At 37.8% G+C, this 16,005-nt stretch overlaps 1 protein-coding gene across 1 annotated transcript in view; it reads right to left on the bottom strand.

Moving 5' to 3' along the window:
- The window catches only part of LOC120779686 (plexin-B), a 43,547-nt gene extending 37,735 nt beyond the window's left edge, over positions 1-5,812 (bottom strand). The window contains exons 1-3 of the mRNA XM_040112044.1: positions 4,663-5,812; positions 3,841-4,601; positions 3,475-3,777 (exon numbers count right to left, since the gene is read on the bottom strand). Of these exons, the coding sequence (XP_039967978.1) occupies positions 3,475-3,777; positions 3,841-4,601; positions 4,663-5,437 (1,839 nt within the window). The 5' untranslated portion in view covers positions 5,438-5,812. The remainder of the gene's footprint in view (positions 1-3,474; positions 3,778-3,840; positions 4,602-4,662) is intronic.
- Between the last annotated feature and the right edge of the window lie 10,193 nt (positions 5,813-16,005).

Genomic DNA, 16,005 nt, shown 5'->3' with positions numbered 1-16,005 from the left:
ACCTGTCTAAAGTTAGTTGCGTCCGAAGTCCGGTCGGCGTACTGTACGACGTCATCGACGTAATCCAGGAATGACCTTTTGATGCTCCTAGGAGGCGGTTCCGCTCCAAGCAGGTGACTGCAGGGGTGATTTCTGCGAAAACATCCCATCAGAAACTGCCTGGAAAGGAGTTCATTATGCTCCTTAACTGGGAGCATAAGCGTCTCACTGTGGAGGTGTTCAATGGGAGACATCAAAAGACATCCTATAGTGGTCCGGAGTGCAGTGTTCTGACAGGTCTGTAGTTTCCTCATGTGCGTACCACTGCATCCAGGCGACCATATGGGGGCTGCGTAATTGAGGACCGGCCGGCCGATTGCCTTGTATGTTGCCAACAACGTTTCTTTGTCTTTTCCCCAAGTGCTGCCGGCTAGCGACTGAGGATTTTGTTGCGGCTCTGTACTTTGGCGATAATCGCGGTCGTATGAGGAGAGAAGGAGCATAGACTGTCGAATGTTACACCTAAAATCTTAGGACTGTTGACAGTCGGAATTTTGACGCCGTCGACTGCAATGTTAAGCTCAAGTCTATACTCCTTCGTCCAGTTTGTGAATATGGTCGCTGTGGATTTGGTGGGGGAAAGTGTGAGATTTCGTGCAGTGAGGAAACGAGAAAGGTCGGAGAGGTAGCTGTTTACCTTCGAACACATGCCATCGATTCCATTGCCCGACGCCAATATCGTGCAGTCATCAGCGTACGAGGTTATGGAAATTCCTTCTGGTGGTTGTGGGAGTTTCGAGATGTAGAAGTTAAACAGTAACGGGGAGAGGACACCACCCTGCGGAACCCCCTGTTTAATTCTTCTCAGTTTAGATGTTTTACCTCGAAATAGTACGGACGATGACTGGCGATCGCTCAGATAGTTCATGGTCCACCTCTTTAGCCCTGGAGGGAGCGTAGTTGTTTCGATGTCCTGCAGTAGCGTTGTGTGATTGACCGTGTCAAAAGCTTTTGACAGGTCCAACGCTACGAGGATCGTTCTCTAACAGGGTGGTTTCTGGTTGAGGCCACGAACTATCTGAGCGTTTATGACGCTAAGTGCTGTGGTGGTGCTGTGCACTTTTCGGAATCCATGCTGGTGGCTGGCTAGGCTCAGGTGGTGAGTGAAGGTCGGGAGTAGCAAGGCCTCAAGTGTCTATGTTTATCCAGCTGTTACATTACGTTATGTACGTTATGTAGAGATGTGTATAAACTTTAATGAAAATAAACATATACATAACGAACATTGCACTTACAATTTTTAGTCAAAAAGCATAATTGGCTATAAAAGTTAATATTGAATTTGTTTCAGAATAATTACGAAATTTATGTGAAATTTATTTATTTTTAATTTTTTTGTGTTTGAGTTGCTTACAAAATATTAAAACAAAGACATTCTATTAATATCCATGCGGATCTCTATTCAGTATATTTAAAATGGCAACCAAAAACTCTTTTTAGCCTGCTAACTATGAGGTCACAAATTTGAGACAATATTTTGTGACTAAAGACTGTATTGTGAATAGTAACTAGTCACAAAATGAGACTTTACCTCAAAATGTCTCAAATAGTAACTAGAGACTGATTACAGAATTCCGCTATAAATATGCCATTACTCTGTGCAGTGCTTTGAGAGTATTTGTGAGCCATTATGAACTCATCTCAAATTATAATTGAACGTTTTCTCAACATTGCAATTATTCCGCTATTTTTTATGTTATGCGTTCGGTTTATTATGAGGACTTGGCGTCGTACGCCCATAAACTAGCTAAGTAACTGTCAATGCGATTTTCTATTGTGATATTATTTTGGTTATTAGTAGTATTAGTATTAATATATTAGGGGTATTCAGACCAGATTTGTTAATTCGTTAGTCGTTACTCGGTAGTTTCTTCGTGAATTTTGTTTTTGTAAAATAAACAGATTATCGTTTTACCGAGTAACGAAGTACCAGACTGGCAAGCATGATAGTTTTTTCGATACTTGGTAACATCACTCAGCTCTTTTGTTTGCGTTGTTGCCTCAAAAAATAATTCATTGCGAAAAATACATTTGCTGTCTACTACAAATTAGTTTCTGACAAATTAATCAAAAGTAAATATTTAATATAATTGAATCAGCTGTTTAGAAACAAAATTTACGCCCACTACTGATGTACTGCAAAAAGTATGTTGACAGTTAAGTGTTTTAACGAAATATCAACTAACGAACTACCAGATTAACAAATTCGGTCTGAATACCCCTATTGAAATGATTCTTATATACATTTTGATCACATGCTTATAATTTGAAATAAAATGTTTGAATTCATAGATTGTATTGACTTTTAGCATAAATATATAAAAAGTGATCTATGTCCGTCTCGTGGTTTTAAACTACCCCCCACCAATTTTCCAAATCAGTTCATCCTATTGATGTGTTATTTATCAAATACAGGTTGTTTGGTGTACTGACAGTAAAATAGAAAGCTCTTTCATCTAAGTCAACTACTCTATTACTACTATTTTTCCATTACACGGTATTCTGCATAGCATCAGGCGACTTAACTAATATTTCATGTTCGATATATCTTAACGGCTTAATATTGTAGGTCTCCTCCATCTGACTACATCTATTACACCTAACCGAGATACAGTTTCGACGCGAGGCTTTTGACGCAAACGCAACAGAAAATTTTTGGAAACAGGTTGGACTCATTGCTATCACTAATTAGGAATGTAGAGAACACCAATGCTGCACGGTGTTGTTCCAAGGAAGAGAACTTAAACTTACAAATTATCAATACATATAGAGATAAGTCCCCGAAATAGTCCGTAAGGTCGATGATATGGGATTTGTAGGGGACTGAAATCGATGATATGATTGAACGAACGCGGCTATCTTGCTAACCTATATTATGCGGCACTTAAATCTATCTCGTCTTACTAGAACAAATCAGTATTGGTCCAAGAGTGTTCATTGAGTCTATGTAGCCTTTGATGAGGATGCACTAAGCATCCGGAGCATAGCCGGAAACGAATTGGCTAAAAAATTTATGCTGCGGCTCCTAGGCTTCTAAAACCTTCCATGGCCATTCCCATTACGACCCCATGGCATATAGAAGTTCAGTAAGAAAAAAACGAATAAACTTGTACAAGGATAATTATTGTTGCACCATTTACAGACCACGGTAGATTTCGGAGACATCTGCTTTTACATGTGTAGGACTCATTAAGAGTGAAAATCTCAGAGGGAAATATTGCCTTCTTGACTCCAATAACGATTCTGAAATTGATCAGGGACATTTACTTAATGAGACATTATGAAGAGAGGGAGTCACAATTTGTACTTCGATCAGATTATAGTTCCAATTCAGATACCAATGACATATTTTAATCCTGAAGTGTAACAGAAAGTGAGTTTGGCATAAAAAATAATACACTATAGTAAATTGTTTTTTGTTTTTTTGTAACTAACCTTACGCTTGGAAAGAACGTACAAAAACTCTTTATTAGCAGACATCATTGTATCCTGTAATATTTTGTTTCCAGGGTCGACGGTTATTTCTTCATATTCGCCTGCATTGTTACCAGATATTAATACTTTTTTTATTGAACCGGTTTCAGTACCCAAAAATGCCAAAGAATGAGGACCAGTGGTCGTGGTAGTGACTGATGTGATGCTAACGTTATCAAAATGAAGTAAGGCTTGCGCTGTAATTGGTGATGATCCACTGATTTTTAATCCCACGGTGCAAAAGTCTTGAATATTCCCTATAGTCTGGAAAACATTAAGACAAACCCCATTACAGAGCTTTACAAAGCATTTCATAAAAATACGTACTCCTGCTACTGGACAGTGGCCATCATCGATAGTTCCTGAGATATAGCCTAAATTTCGATCTTTGATTGTACCATTGAAGCACATATGTATATTTTCGTTAAATACTTCCTCAATATCTTTAAGACTGTATAAGCACATAGCCGAATTGGCCTCCGCTTGGTCAGTAATCTCATTAGATGGTGAAAATATCGCAACTAAAACAAAATCGTCCCGCTTTATTCCCAAATATTGTGCTAGTTTTTGTTCTGCTTGAGTTATCTTTGCGTCGCGTAGGATGTTATAGTCGATATTGTTCTTAGTAGCAAGGCATTGAATGGTTACCTCAGTATAGGTGTCATAATTCGGATCAGTAACACAAATTCGTGCCAATCGAGTAACATACCCAGCCTCATCAGCCAAGTGAGACTTTTTCTGCACTATAGCAAAATAGGCATATTCTGATGAATTAAATCCATAAACGTAGTTAACAAGAAAATGATCTCGATATTTAACATCTATATTAATAATTGATTGCTGTATTGAAAATTCAACGTAGTTTAAATCGTCTAAACGGCGTGATGAAATCGCAGGCACGTCGTGCCTATAATCGCCAACATTTGTAAACGTTGTACCAACATAAAGAATGTCTTCATCTTTCCATGAATATTTTGCTGGACCAACATATGCGTATGTGGATGCAAACTCATCATTTGCCGCCAAAGGTGTTTCAATAAATGTTGGAGAATTCGGGAAGTTAGTAAGATTGTACATTTCACAGGCTCCTACAGGACAAGCATATATTTATATAACTTTATCTATGAAATTGTAAATAAAAAAAATTACCTTGTCGTACACTGCCGCAGGCAATAAGAATTCCAAACCCTTCAACATAATTAACAATTAGTATTTTATTATGAGTATCAACTAATGTTGTTTCCACATCTTCGGGGCAACCACTGGCATGACATTGTGGCGAATCATATTTTGGTCCAGTTAACGCCTGAGATAAAACTCGTAAATTTTCATTTAATTGTAGTATCTTATTGGTTGCGCCCGCGTAAAATACTTTCTGCTTAAAATCGTATGTCAAATGTGTAAAATAATTCTTGTTTTGGGAACCACTTATAGTGTTTGGTAGTGAGCGATTTAGGGAATTTAAGGTTATTGTTGAAGTGGTAATACTTTCGAAACCTCCATCGCTATTGCCTAGAGCCCCTTCAGACAAATTAAATTGAGCTACTATATCACTGCATGAAAATTGTAAATTTATAGAAGTAGCGTTTGTAGCGATTATATTCGACGATGCGTCGTTTAATTTTCTTCGACCGCCTTCATTTAATGCGGCATCGACGCTTAAAGTATCGCAGTAGAAAAACCAGCATATAGCGCTAAATGTATAAAATCTAAATATTCGTAATAAAGCCTGTCTTTTCCGACGCCGCCAAAATCTGAATTGTATAAAACCATTTCCGCATGCAAAATCTTGTGACATAGAAACGGAATTCGGTTCATCATTATTTGGGCGGAATATGCAGTGAGACATAGTTGTTACTGTTCCTAGGACGGTACCAATCACTTTCCCATTTCGTTGATTACGCTCATGGGTCGAATTAAGCATTTGAAATAATATGACTGTTTTTCTGATATATTTTTGATATTTGAGTGAAGAGATAATTTAAATTGCTTTCCAATGTAGCTATTATAATTGATCTATTACAAACTTATATATAAAATGGCAGTAAGAAAACTTTCTGGACAGTCTGCGCATTCCGAGGCATTCCATCCACTATTCTTCAAATGTGTTATTTCATAATTTGTATTCAAATATTCATTTATTTCAATTTTTTTTAAATCACTTTAAGCTTTTTACCCAAGCTCGTGGATTAGATGTTGAATCAGTCTTAACTTGTTTATGATTTTGTAATTAAGCCCAATTTACTGCAAAGAAATTCTCCTTTTCCATTTAAACGAATAATATGCTGAAAGTTATTAAATATAATCTTCATCAAATATGTAATGTAAAGAATGAATATGGAAACTAATTTATATAATCAAACCACTAATGTAACTACATAATATATACAATTAAACATAGAAAAATTCACAATAAATCGAAAAATGACATATTTATGTTAGGAAATTTTTTTCGATTTTCATTTCAATTTTTAGTGAATATTTCTTAAAACTACAAAATGGGGACTTCAAAACTTTTTTTAAAAATATCACAATTATAATATGCATTATAATTATTTGAATTAACATATCAATCAATGTAGTTACATTATATAGGGTGGCGCAAAAGTCAGAAGATGATCAGAAGATGCTATAAATTTTGCAATTGACCTCTAATGTCAGTTCTGTTTTGACATTTGTGTATTGAACACATGCGAAATACACGTAAATAAACAATGGTACGCTACACTGCGTGCCACAACCGATATGCTGAAGGATGCATTTCCCCGGGTAATGGGCAGCAATATCGCCTGATTTGACCGCTCCAGACTATTTTTGTGGGGCTTTTTGAAGTCGCCGGTTTATTTCAACAAGCCTCAGACTCTTGCAGCTCTTAAAGACAATACACGTCAAGAATGTGAGAACCTATCGCTGGAAGGTCTGGCCAAAGTGATGGAAAATGCTATATAAAGAGCTCAAATGACAATCAACTGTGGCGGCGGCCATTTACATTATCATATCCTCGACTTGAAGTAAAAAATTAAAAGACCAAATAAAAATGATCCACAAGCAGAATCAAAGTTTTTAATTTTTTAAAAAAGTTGTTCATTTTCCAAAAAAAACATCGGAAGGTAATTTTTGCGCCACCTGTTATATACTTCGGACAAAATAATAGATGTAAACTAGTTTTACTTAATAAATTTTAAATACTTGCACTTCAAACAACGTTACGATGGACCACAACACGTGCGGGATGGGATAGATACCGAGAGTTGAAGAGGGAAGCGAGACGCATTTATAGACAGAAAAAGAAAGAGGCCGAAATGCGTGAATACGAAGAGCTTGATAAGCTGGCCGACAGGGGTAATGCTCGAAAATTCTACGAAAAAAAGGATAAGATGATCTAGTCACCGACGTCCAGAGGATACTTAAATTATGGAGGGAACACTTCTCCAGCCTGCTGAATGGCAGTCAACGCACAATGCCAGGAGAAGGCGAACCCGATTCACCAATCGACGTCGATGGATCACACGTTCCCTTGCCCGACCATGAAGAAGTTCAAATAGCAATTACCCGTCTGAAGAACAACGACGCGGCGGGGGCCGATGAATTGCCGGCCGAGCTATTCAAACACGGCGGCCAAGAGCTGATAAGGAGCATGCATCAGCTTCTTTGTAAAATATGGTCGTACGAAAGCATGCCTAACGATTGAAATTTAAGTGTGATATGCCAAATCCATAAAAAAGGAGAACCCACAAGCTACGCCAACTACCGTGGGATAAGCCTCCTTAACGTCGCGTATAAGGTTCTATCGAGCGTATTGTGTGAAAGATTAAAGCCCACTGTCAACAAACTGATTGGATCTTATCATTGTGGCTTTAGACTTGTCAAATCAACAACCGACCAGATATTCACCATGCGCCAAATCTTGGAAAAGACCCGTGAAAGGAGAATCGACACGCACTACCTCTTCGTCGACTTCAAAGCTGCTTTCGACAGTACTAAAAGGAGCTGCCTTTATGCCGCGATGTCTGAATTTGGTATCCCTGCAAAACTAATACGGCTGTGTAAGCTGACGTTGAGCAACACCAAAAGCTCCGTCAGAATCGGGAAGGTCTTCTCTGAGCCGTTCGATACCAAACGAGGTTTCAGACAAGGCGACGGCATACCAAGGCTCTCCAAACAATTTAGAAATTCCACTGTATAATTCATAGCTTCGTCTCCATTGTCAAGACGATCGGAATTTGCCCATTTCCAATTCTTAGCGAATATGATGCAAAATGTATTCGGCAATGTAATTTTTGTTCGTATCCCATAATGGTATGTAATAAAAAATCTATGAAAATTCCATACAGCCTTACTTAAAAAGCCGAATATCTCGAGAACAATTAATGATAGCGATTTTGACCTCAGATCTTTTTTGTAGCAAATAAAATTTCCTACAAGTTTGTCATGCACATTTTTTCTATAGCTCTTGTCATTTACGAGATATATGTAATCGAGATATTCGGCTTTTTAAGTAAGGCTTTCTAGAATTTTCATAGATGGTATGTAATAAAAAAGCTATGAAAATTCCATACAGCCTTACTTAAAAAGTCGAATATCTCGAGAAGTATTAATGGTGGTGATGTACATTTTTTCCATAGCTCTTGTCAGTTACGAGATATGTACAAAAAAATGCGAATTTCTTGAAAAAGTCAGGTTTAGAGCCTCGTACTACCTCGTCGGTGAGAGTTTCGACTTTGTCGCAATGGGCACATTTGTAGAGTGTTCAATTCTGAGGAATAATATGCCATAAAATGCCTCTGAGCTATAGAAACTTAAAAATAAAAAATCACGTTTGTCGTGTATTTTCAATGGAAAATTTTAATTAATAGTTAAAAAAAAAGCCTAATGTATATACATATGTTATATGTATAAAGGAAATTCCATCGGGTACATATATACAACGAATATATGTATATATGTATGTACGTACTCGATGGAATTTCCATTGTTTACGCATTGAAAATTTGTACCATGCTCACATTTTTGAAGCTGATACATTTTTTGCTACACAGGATTCAAATTAATCCAGCAGAAAATTCACATCGATACAAACAATTGTCGCAACGCTATGAAGTGACATGATACGATTTGTCTCAAATTGATGAGAAATTTACACAAATCTAAGAAGAACTCTTGTTTGCCATTTTAAATATACTGACTAGAGATAATCATAGATGTTAATAGATTGTCGTTTTTTTTTTATTTTGTAAGCAACACGAAAAAGGTAATAATAATGGATTTCTCAAAAATTTCGTACATATTCTGAAACAAAGTCAACATATATTTATTTTTATTGGTAATTATGTTTTTAGCTCTAAATAGTGAAATGTAAGAAGTGATTAGATCTGTTCGTTTTCAATTGAGAGATTTTTGAGACTGTCAAGTACCGAATTGCAAAATCGTTTTAACTTACAAAAATTGCCTCTAATTTAAAATCTCAATTTTAGAGGCTTGTGACTGTATCACAGTAAAGAATCGCTCGGTTAGTCTAATTTTCGCTGCAGTTTGTCATGTAATCAAAATAGAGCCCTTTTCTTGCCATGAAAAGTATACGGCGATCATCGATCCAGGCAACCACTAGTTTTCTTTTCATTTTTTGAGCATTAGCTACAAAGTTTTCCCACCGCCCCAACATATTTGCAATGAATCTGTACGTTTATCCTTCATCACCCAATTTTTTTTACCAATCGGCTCTCTAAATCGGTGCGTGGCTCTTATGACCCATTCTTAGCAGTTTATGGTGATCAATTGAAAGTAAAATTACAATTCTTACAATATGAAACGAAATACCTTTTATTGGCCAACCCAATTTAATGAAACAATGATACCTAATGAAACGCAAAATAATAATGCAAGTTCTTGATACTGTCGCTCATTCGCCTTCATCGTAAAAATATAACGGTATAAAAAGTAACAGGTTCAACAGCATTTGACGAAAAAACAGTACCAGCTAAACTCACACCTATTATTCCGTACATATGTGTATATAAATATAAACATATATATGTATATTCTAAATCAGCAGCAGCCCGTATCAGCCCACAACAAATTTAGCGTAGGATTCAAAGTCTGATAAGTATCCTATTTATTTCAACTTAAACGCACAATTTAACATACTTTATGTGCAATAAAAGAATTGTATTCAATAGCTTTAACTATAAATTAAATACTATTATATTACTAGCTGACGCCGCAGCCGTTGTTCTGCGTAAAATTATGTGTTTTGAAATGAAAAGAAAGCTGAATTTATCATTTAATTGTTTTACTGTAACGCAGCTTGATAAACAAAATTTTTTGGTTTCTGTTCCAGTGCGTAAATGTACAAAGAAGATGGTTTTCCAACTCGTGAGCACGCCACGTATATCTGGCCGTCTGAAGAACGTAGCATTTCCAAATTTATGCCAAACACTATGCGATTATCCTTGTGTCCTGTTGACTGTCATCTCAAATGCAATTTTAACTGGAAACGTTTGAACGGAAATGGCAAATCGTTGTAACTCAAAGGAATCCGTAGAAATAATAAAGCATTCTGACTCTTTGTATTCGATAGCTGCGTCACAATCAGTAGGGTTCCATTACACTGAAAACGGCGCACGAAGATTGCGAAACATAATAACTACAGATCCCACTTTGAGACGCAAATGATGCGGTGGCATTTAGAAATTCCACTGGATAATTCACGGCGTCATCTTCATTGTCAAGACGATCGATCGATTTGTATGAGCGCAAGTCTGCAGGAATTGATTGATTGAATATGAGGAATACACCGCGACCTTTGGTCTATTGTGCCCTCTCCTACCTCACATAGACTCACCTAGCCCCAGCGCATGGATGAAGTTCAACAGACTTCCGGGCGCTAATGAGGCTATGCGATCCCTATCCGGAAACATTGATCCAAGGGCCTTAGTCCTGCGTCTACAGACTGCTGTGCAGTCGATCAGCAGGTGCTCCGGGGTTTCAGGCTCCAGAACCGGCAGTTAACTGCAGGAATTTGACCTTGAATTTTTCAGTTTAAGTCAACAACATCGGTATTTGCGGCAGCTAACATTGCGTGTGCACTTAAGGAATCATAGTTACGATAATTTGGCAAATATCCGAATTGATATCAAACCACCAGAAGTATCAATGTCTTCGGCAATGTCATTTTTGTTCGTATCCAATAATTGACGCGGATTTAAAGGGTGATATGTCGAAATGATTATCGCGAAATGTGTGCGAACTTCATTTGCATACGAAGTAGCTTTCCCATCGTCTATCGTTTGATTCCAGTGGTTATCAATTGTAATTGCTGGCTTACTTCTCAAAAAGTTGCACACACCGTACCATTCATACTACGCAATTACTCAAATGACGTTGAACCGCGTACATTAATCAATAGCAACCGAAAGTAGAAGCAATCGTCGTTTTTCGGGTGGATTGTGTAAATTCGTTTTAAAGCATTAGTTGAGAACACACCTGGATGTCCATCTACTGGTTGGCTTTGCTTTCTGCGTAACTATTTCTTCGACATTGCATTCCATGTATAATATCAGGATATTTCCAAATAGAGTAATGTTCTCGCAAACAAATCACTGACGAGAGTGAGAAAAAAAACTCGTCAATGTTAATTTTGTTGCTTTATTCTTTGGGAACTTCCGCAGAAATGATTTCATCAATTTGATCTGGTGTAACCACCATCCACCATCCAAAGAAGAACCTCTCTTTTGCCACTCAACAGAGTACATCTACCATCTAACAGCACCACATATACGTTGCTTCAAGATAAAGTCCACGATCCATAATTCCGCACGTATGTGCGACCACTTCGTGACATCGTAACAAATTTCTATCTGTAATTAATCACTTGGTTTGAAACACACATAACGTTTCCACTGAATAATTTTCAATAATTTTTTACTTGAATAGGCGGAATAAAGAAAGCAAACGACAAATTTTAACAATTCAAATAATTGAAAAACAAAACCAAAAAATTAAAAAGAAATGTATGAAAATAATAATTTTTTGGAATTTTCCAATTTTCCGACTTTTCCTCACGAAAAGCATAAGGTTTTTTATATTTCTAAACCTTTCCCGATCCACAGCGAACAACTTCTGAAAATTTCATCCAGATTGGTTCAGCCGTTCTCGAGCATTAGCGCTACTAAAAAAAAAAACCATCTTTGAACCTCAACGAAGACTTAAAAAAAGAATTGGACAACAACGCCTGGAGGTTGAGTTATGCGCTTAGCAACACATTTTGCGATTAATTTTTACATATAAGATAATGAACTATTCGATGCGATGAAAACTTTATTGCTGGTATAAAAATCCAAGCTATTAAGGTTTCAACTTAAGATCTAAATTGGTATAAACTATTGCTCATTCGAAAAAGTCAAAATTTAAACTACAAATTACCCTTGTTTGAACTTAAGACTTGCTTGAAGACATGCTGAAAATTAAAACAATGGGAAACTATAGCCTTCTGAGAGGTAACGTAGATTTTATGTAATTGAAATACGTTGCAGCGTGATTTCCGGCCAGGGCTACAGTAAGATATTTCCAATGTTAAATTTATCGTTTTTTGGTGGAATATTTTTTGTTGCACGGCATTTCAAGTATCTTACGTACAGCTGCAACTGAAACCATTCGTTTTCGGAAAACGCAGAAGAATAGCTGGTGCGATGAGGAGTGCCGTGTCGTAGTGGAGAGAAAGCAGACTGCCTACTTCGCAACTTTACAATCGACCACCACGAAAATTCTACGGAAATAAGCGGCGACTAACAGAAGGTTTCAAGACCCGAGCTTACTCTTATAGAAACCCCACAGGTGATCTGGTGACTGATGCCCAGGGGATACTAAAATTTTGGAGGGAACACTTCTCCATAGCGCTGAATTGCAGTGAAATTGTAACACCAGGAGAAGGCGAACCCGATTCCCAAATCGATGACGATGGATCATACGTTTCCTTGCCCGACCATGAAGAAGTTCGAATAGTAAATACTCGTCTGAAGAACAAAGCGGCGGGGGCCGATGGATTGCCGGCCGAGCTATTCAAACACGGCGGCGAAGAACTGATAAGGAGCATGTATCAGCTTTCTTGTTAAATATTGTCGGACGAAAGCATGCCCAGCGATCGGAATTTAAGCGTGCTCTGCCCAATCCACAAAAAGGGAGACCCCTCAATCTGCGCCAACTACCGTGCGATAAGCCTCCTCAACATCGCGTATAAGGTTCTATCAAGCGTATTGTGTGAAAGATTAAATGGCAGCACTGGGCTAAACAACAAGTGCTAAATTTTGTGCTGATCATTTATTAGTTGTTTTATTTTCATAAATATCTAATTTTAATTGCCTAGCGATTTGTTAAGTTAGGTGAAAGTAATCGAAGTGAAGATTAAGTACGGTGATTATGCCTCCTAAAAAGTCAACCAGCAAATTTGCTTGCGGGGCTTGTCTTAATGTTATTCGTGAAGGTACCAGCAGCATTCAATGTGCTCAATGCAGCTACTGGCATCTCGCTCGGTGTACCGGACTTAGCAGCGAAGAATTTAGGGCTACAGCTAATAAAGTATTAAAAAATAAATCAGTTTGGAAGTGCGACAAGTGTCTTTGCGAGGTTAGTGTAAGGATATCAGATGCCCAGCGAGATTCTGAGTTAGTTGAGAATGACAGTGACGTCACAGACGACGAGTCCCTCGATAAATATGAAAACTTACTCATCAAACTGTCAAACAAAATTGAGTCAAAGTTCGATAAATTTAAGCAGTCTATTGAGGGTAACCTCTCAGATATAAGGAGTGAGATAAATAAACTGAACGAGGCTATGTCGAAAAAGTGCTCACATTTAGAAAAAAAGAGTTGCGGAAATAGAAGACAAATTAAGTTCATTCTCTTCACTTTCTCCAGAGGAGGTCATTACGGAGATCAATGAGCGTAAGAAGCGGAAAGCCAATGTGATCGCATTTAATATTACCGAATCCGAGGCGGTAGACGGTAAAGTACGCCTAGAAGAAGATAGAGCACGGTTATCATCAGTCATTCTTGAAGAGCTCCATGACAATATGAAATCGTTCAAGCTACGCAGGCTAGGGAGTCCAACACCCGATCGGTCTAGGCCTTTGCTGATTGAGACACAGTCTGTCATTCATGCCAGAAATATACTAAAATCCAAACCTGATCCTGACACACGAGTTCCTAACCTCATCGGCAAGTAGCTTGCATGACGTAATATGTATCACAGAGTTCTGGCTTTGCTCATCTACTCAAAATAATGAATTCATCGATAGCTCCTATATCACACTTAGGAAGGACAGGGATACTTCGACAGGATGCGAGAGAGGAGGTGGTGTCCTGATTGCGTTTACACGAACAATTAAAGCTGAGCTTATATCCATTGGAAACAGTAACCTAGAGCAGATCTTCATAAGGATCAAAGGTGATAATGCTTGTATCATTGGGTGCGTATATATACCACCACAATCTAATTGTGAAATATACTGAAACATTAATACATTTGAGAGAAAAATTTCCGGACTCAAAGATCATGATAGTGGGAGACTACAATTTGCCCAGCAGTACACCGCGCTTTGATTGCGAGAAGCTGCTGTACGATACCACTGCTCTGATTGAGTGTCAACAATGCAATCACATCTTAAATGAAAATAATAAGATGTTGGATTTATGTTTCAGTAATTTGGATCTCTCAATCAACGAAACTCTTGCTTTCACGACTGTGGATAAATATCACCCGCCTCTGGAGATCTCCTTGGATTTTCAGCCTAGCCTAATACCAAATTATCGTCCTTCTTATTCGTTTAAGAAAGCCGACTATGTGAGTATTAATGCTTTCTTTTTAAGATCTAACTGGGTTGAGCTATACAAAATAAAAGAAGTGGATGATAAGGTAAGTTGGTTTTATAATAAAGTACAAGAAGGTATTTCTCAGTTCGTCCCCGTATATTCGAGGAAACCAAGTAAATTTCCCTGCTGGTTCTCTAAAGAACTTATAAATAAAATTAAATTGAAGAAATCTGCACATATCAGATATAGGAGGAATAAAAATAAGTCAAATTATAGATGTTTTAGCCAACTGAGACTCGAATGCAAGAAATTAAGTGCAATATGCTACAAGTCATACATTAATAAAGTGGAAAATCTAGTCTCTTCAGACAAAAATGAATTCTGGAGGTTTGTCAAGAACAAAAGGGGTACCGACATGGGAGTCCCAGCTACCATGACATGGAATGACCTAACCGCTCATTCGGGTGCGGAGATTAGTAATATCTTCGCATCTTACTTCAAAGACACCTATACAATGAGCCCCAGCGGAGTTGGTCATCATCAATCTGCTGACATTGTAGGAAATGTGGAGCTAAATGAATTTGATGCTAACTTCAATGAAGTTTTTATGCAGCTATTGGCTCTGGATCCAAAAAAAAGGAGCAGGACCTGATGGTCTGCCTAATATATTTCTACGCAACTGTGCTGTCGGGCTCTGTGAACCTATCACGCATATATTCAGTAAGTCTTTTTATCACGGAACATTTCCATCGCCGTGGAAATCGTCGTTCATCAGTCCCATCCACAAAAACGGCCCAAGATCTGACGTTACCAATTATAGACCTGTATGTATCCAATCGGCATTAGCAAATTGTTTGAGAAAATTGTCTTGCCTCAGTTGATATCATCATTCAGAAATATCATTTCTCCTAAGCAGCACGGATTTGTTGGTGGCAGATCCACTACAACAAACTTATATACCTATGTCAACTACATCTTGAAGGCCAGTAGTATTCCAGTTCATTCAATATATACGGACTTTAGCAAGGCATTCGACAAAGTGGACCATGAGACTCTTATGGTGAAGCTAAAAAATTATGGAGTGAATTGCAATGCACTACGCTGGATCAGATCGTACCTAACAGGAAGAAGGTTGCAAGTAAGAATCGATGGACACATTTCAGATGAGTATGATGTCACATCTGGTGTTCCCCAGGGATCCCACCTTGGACCCATACTCTTCAACATATTTGTGAATGACATTGGGAGGAAACTGCAGTCTGAGTACTTATTATACGCTGACGATTTAAAAATTTTTCGTAGAATTGTCACCGTTTCTGATATTCACATCTTACAAAACGATATAGATGAGCTGTATAACTGGTGTAAAATAAATAAACTTGTTTTGAATGTGAAAAAATGCGCAGTGATGTCCATCACTCGTGCGCATACGCAGGTACCTTTAACCTACACGTTGAACGACCAAATACTCACGGAAGTTGAAGACATCAGAGACCTGGGTATAACAATTGACAGAAGACTAAATTTCAAGAAACACATCGATAAAATTACTTCGCAGGCACACAAAGTACTAGGGTTGATTAATCGGATGTGTAGGGAATTTGAGAACAATTGCTCGTTAACCTGCCTATTCTCAGCAATAGTGCTACCTATTCTAGAATATGGAACAGTGATTTGGTCCCCATTC

This window comes from Bactrocera tryoni, unplaced genomic scaffold, assembly GCF_016617805.1.
Source record: "Bactrocera tryoni isolate S06 unplaced genomic scaffold, CSIRO_BtryS06_freeze2 scaffold_11, whole genome shotgun sequence".
NCBI classification, from domain to species: domain Eukaryota; kingdom Metazoa; phylum Arthropoda; class Insecta; order Diptera; family Tephritidae; genus Bactrocera; species Bactrocera tryoni.
This window is presented reverse-complemented; position numbering and strand designations above follow the sequence as displayed.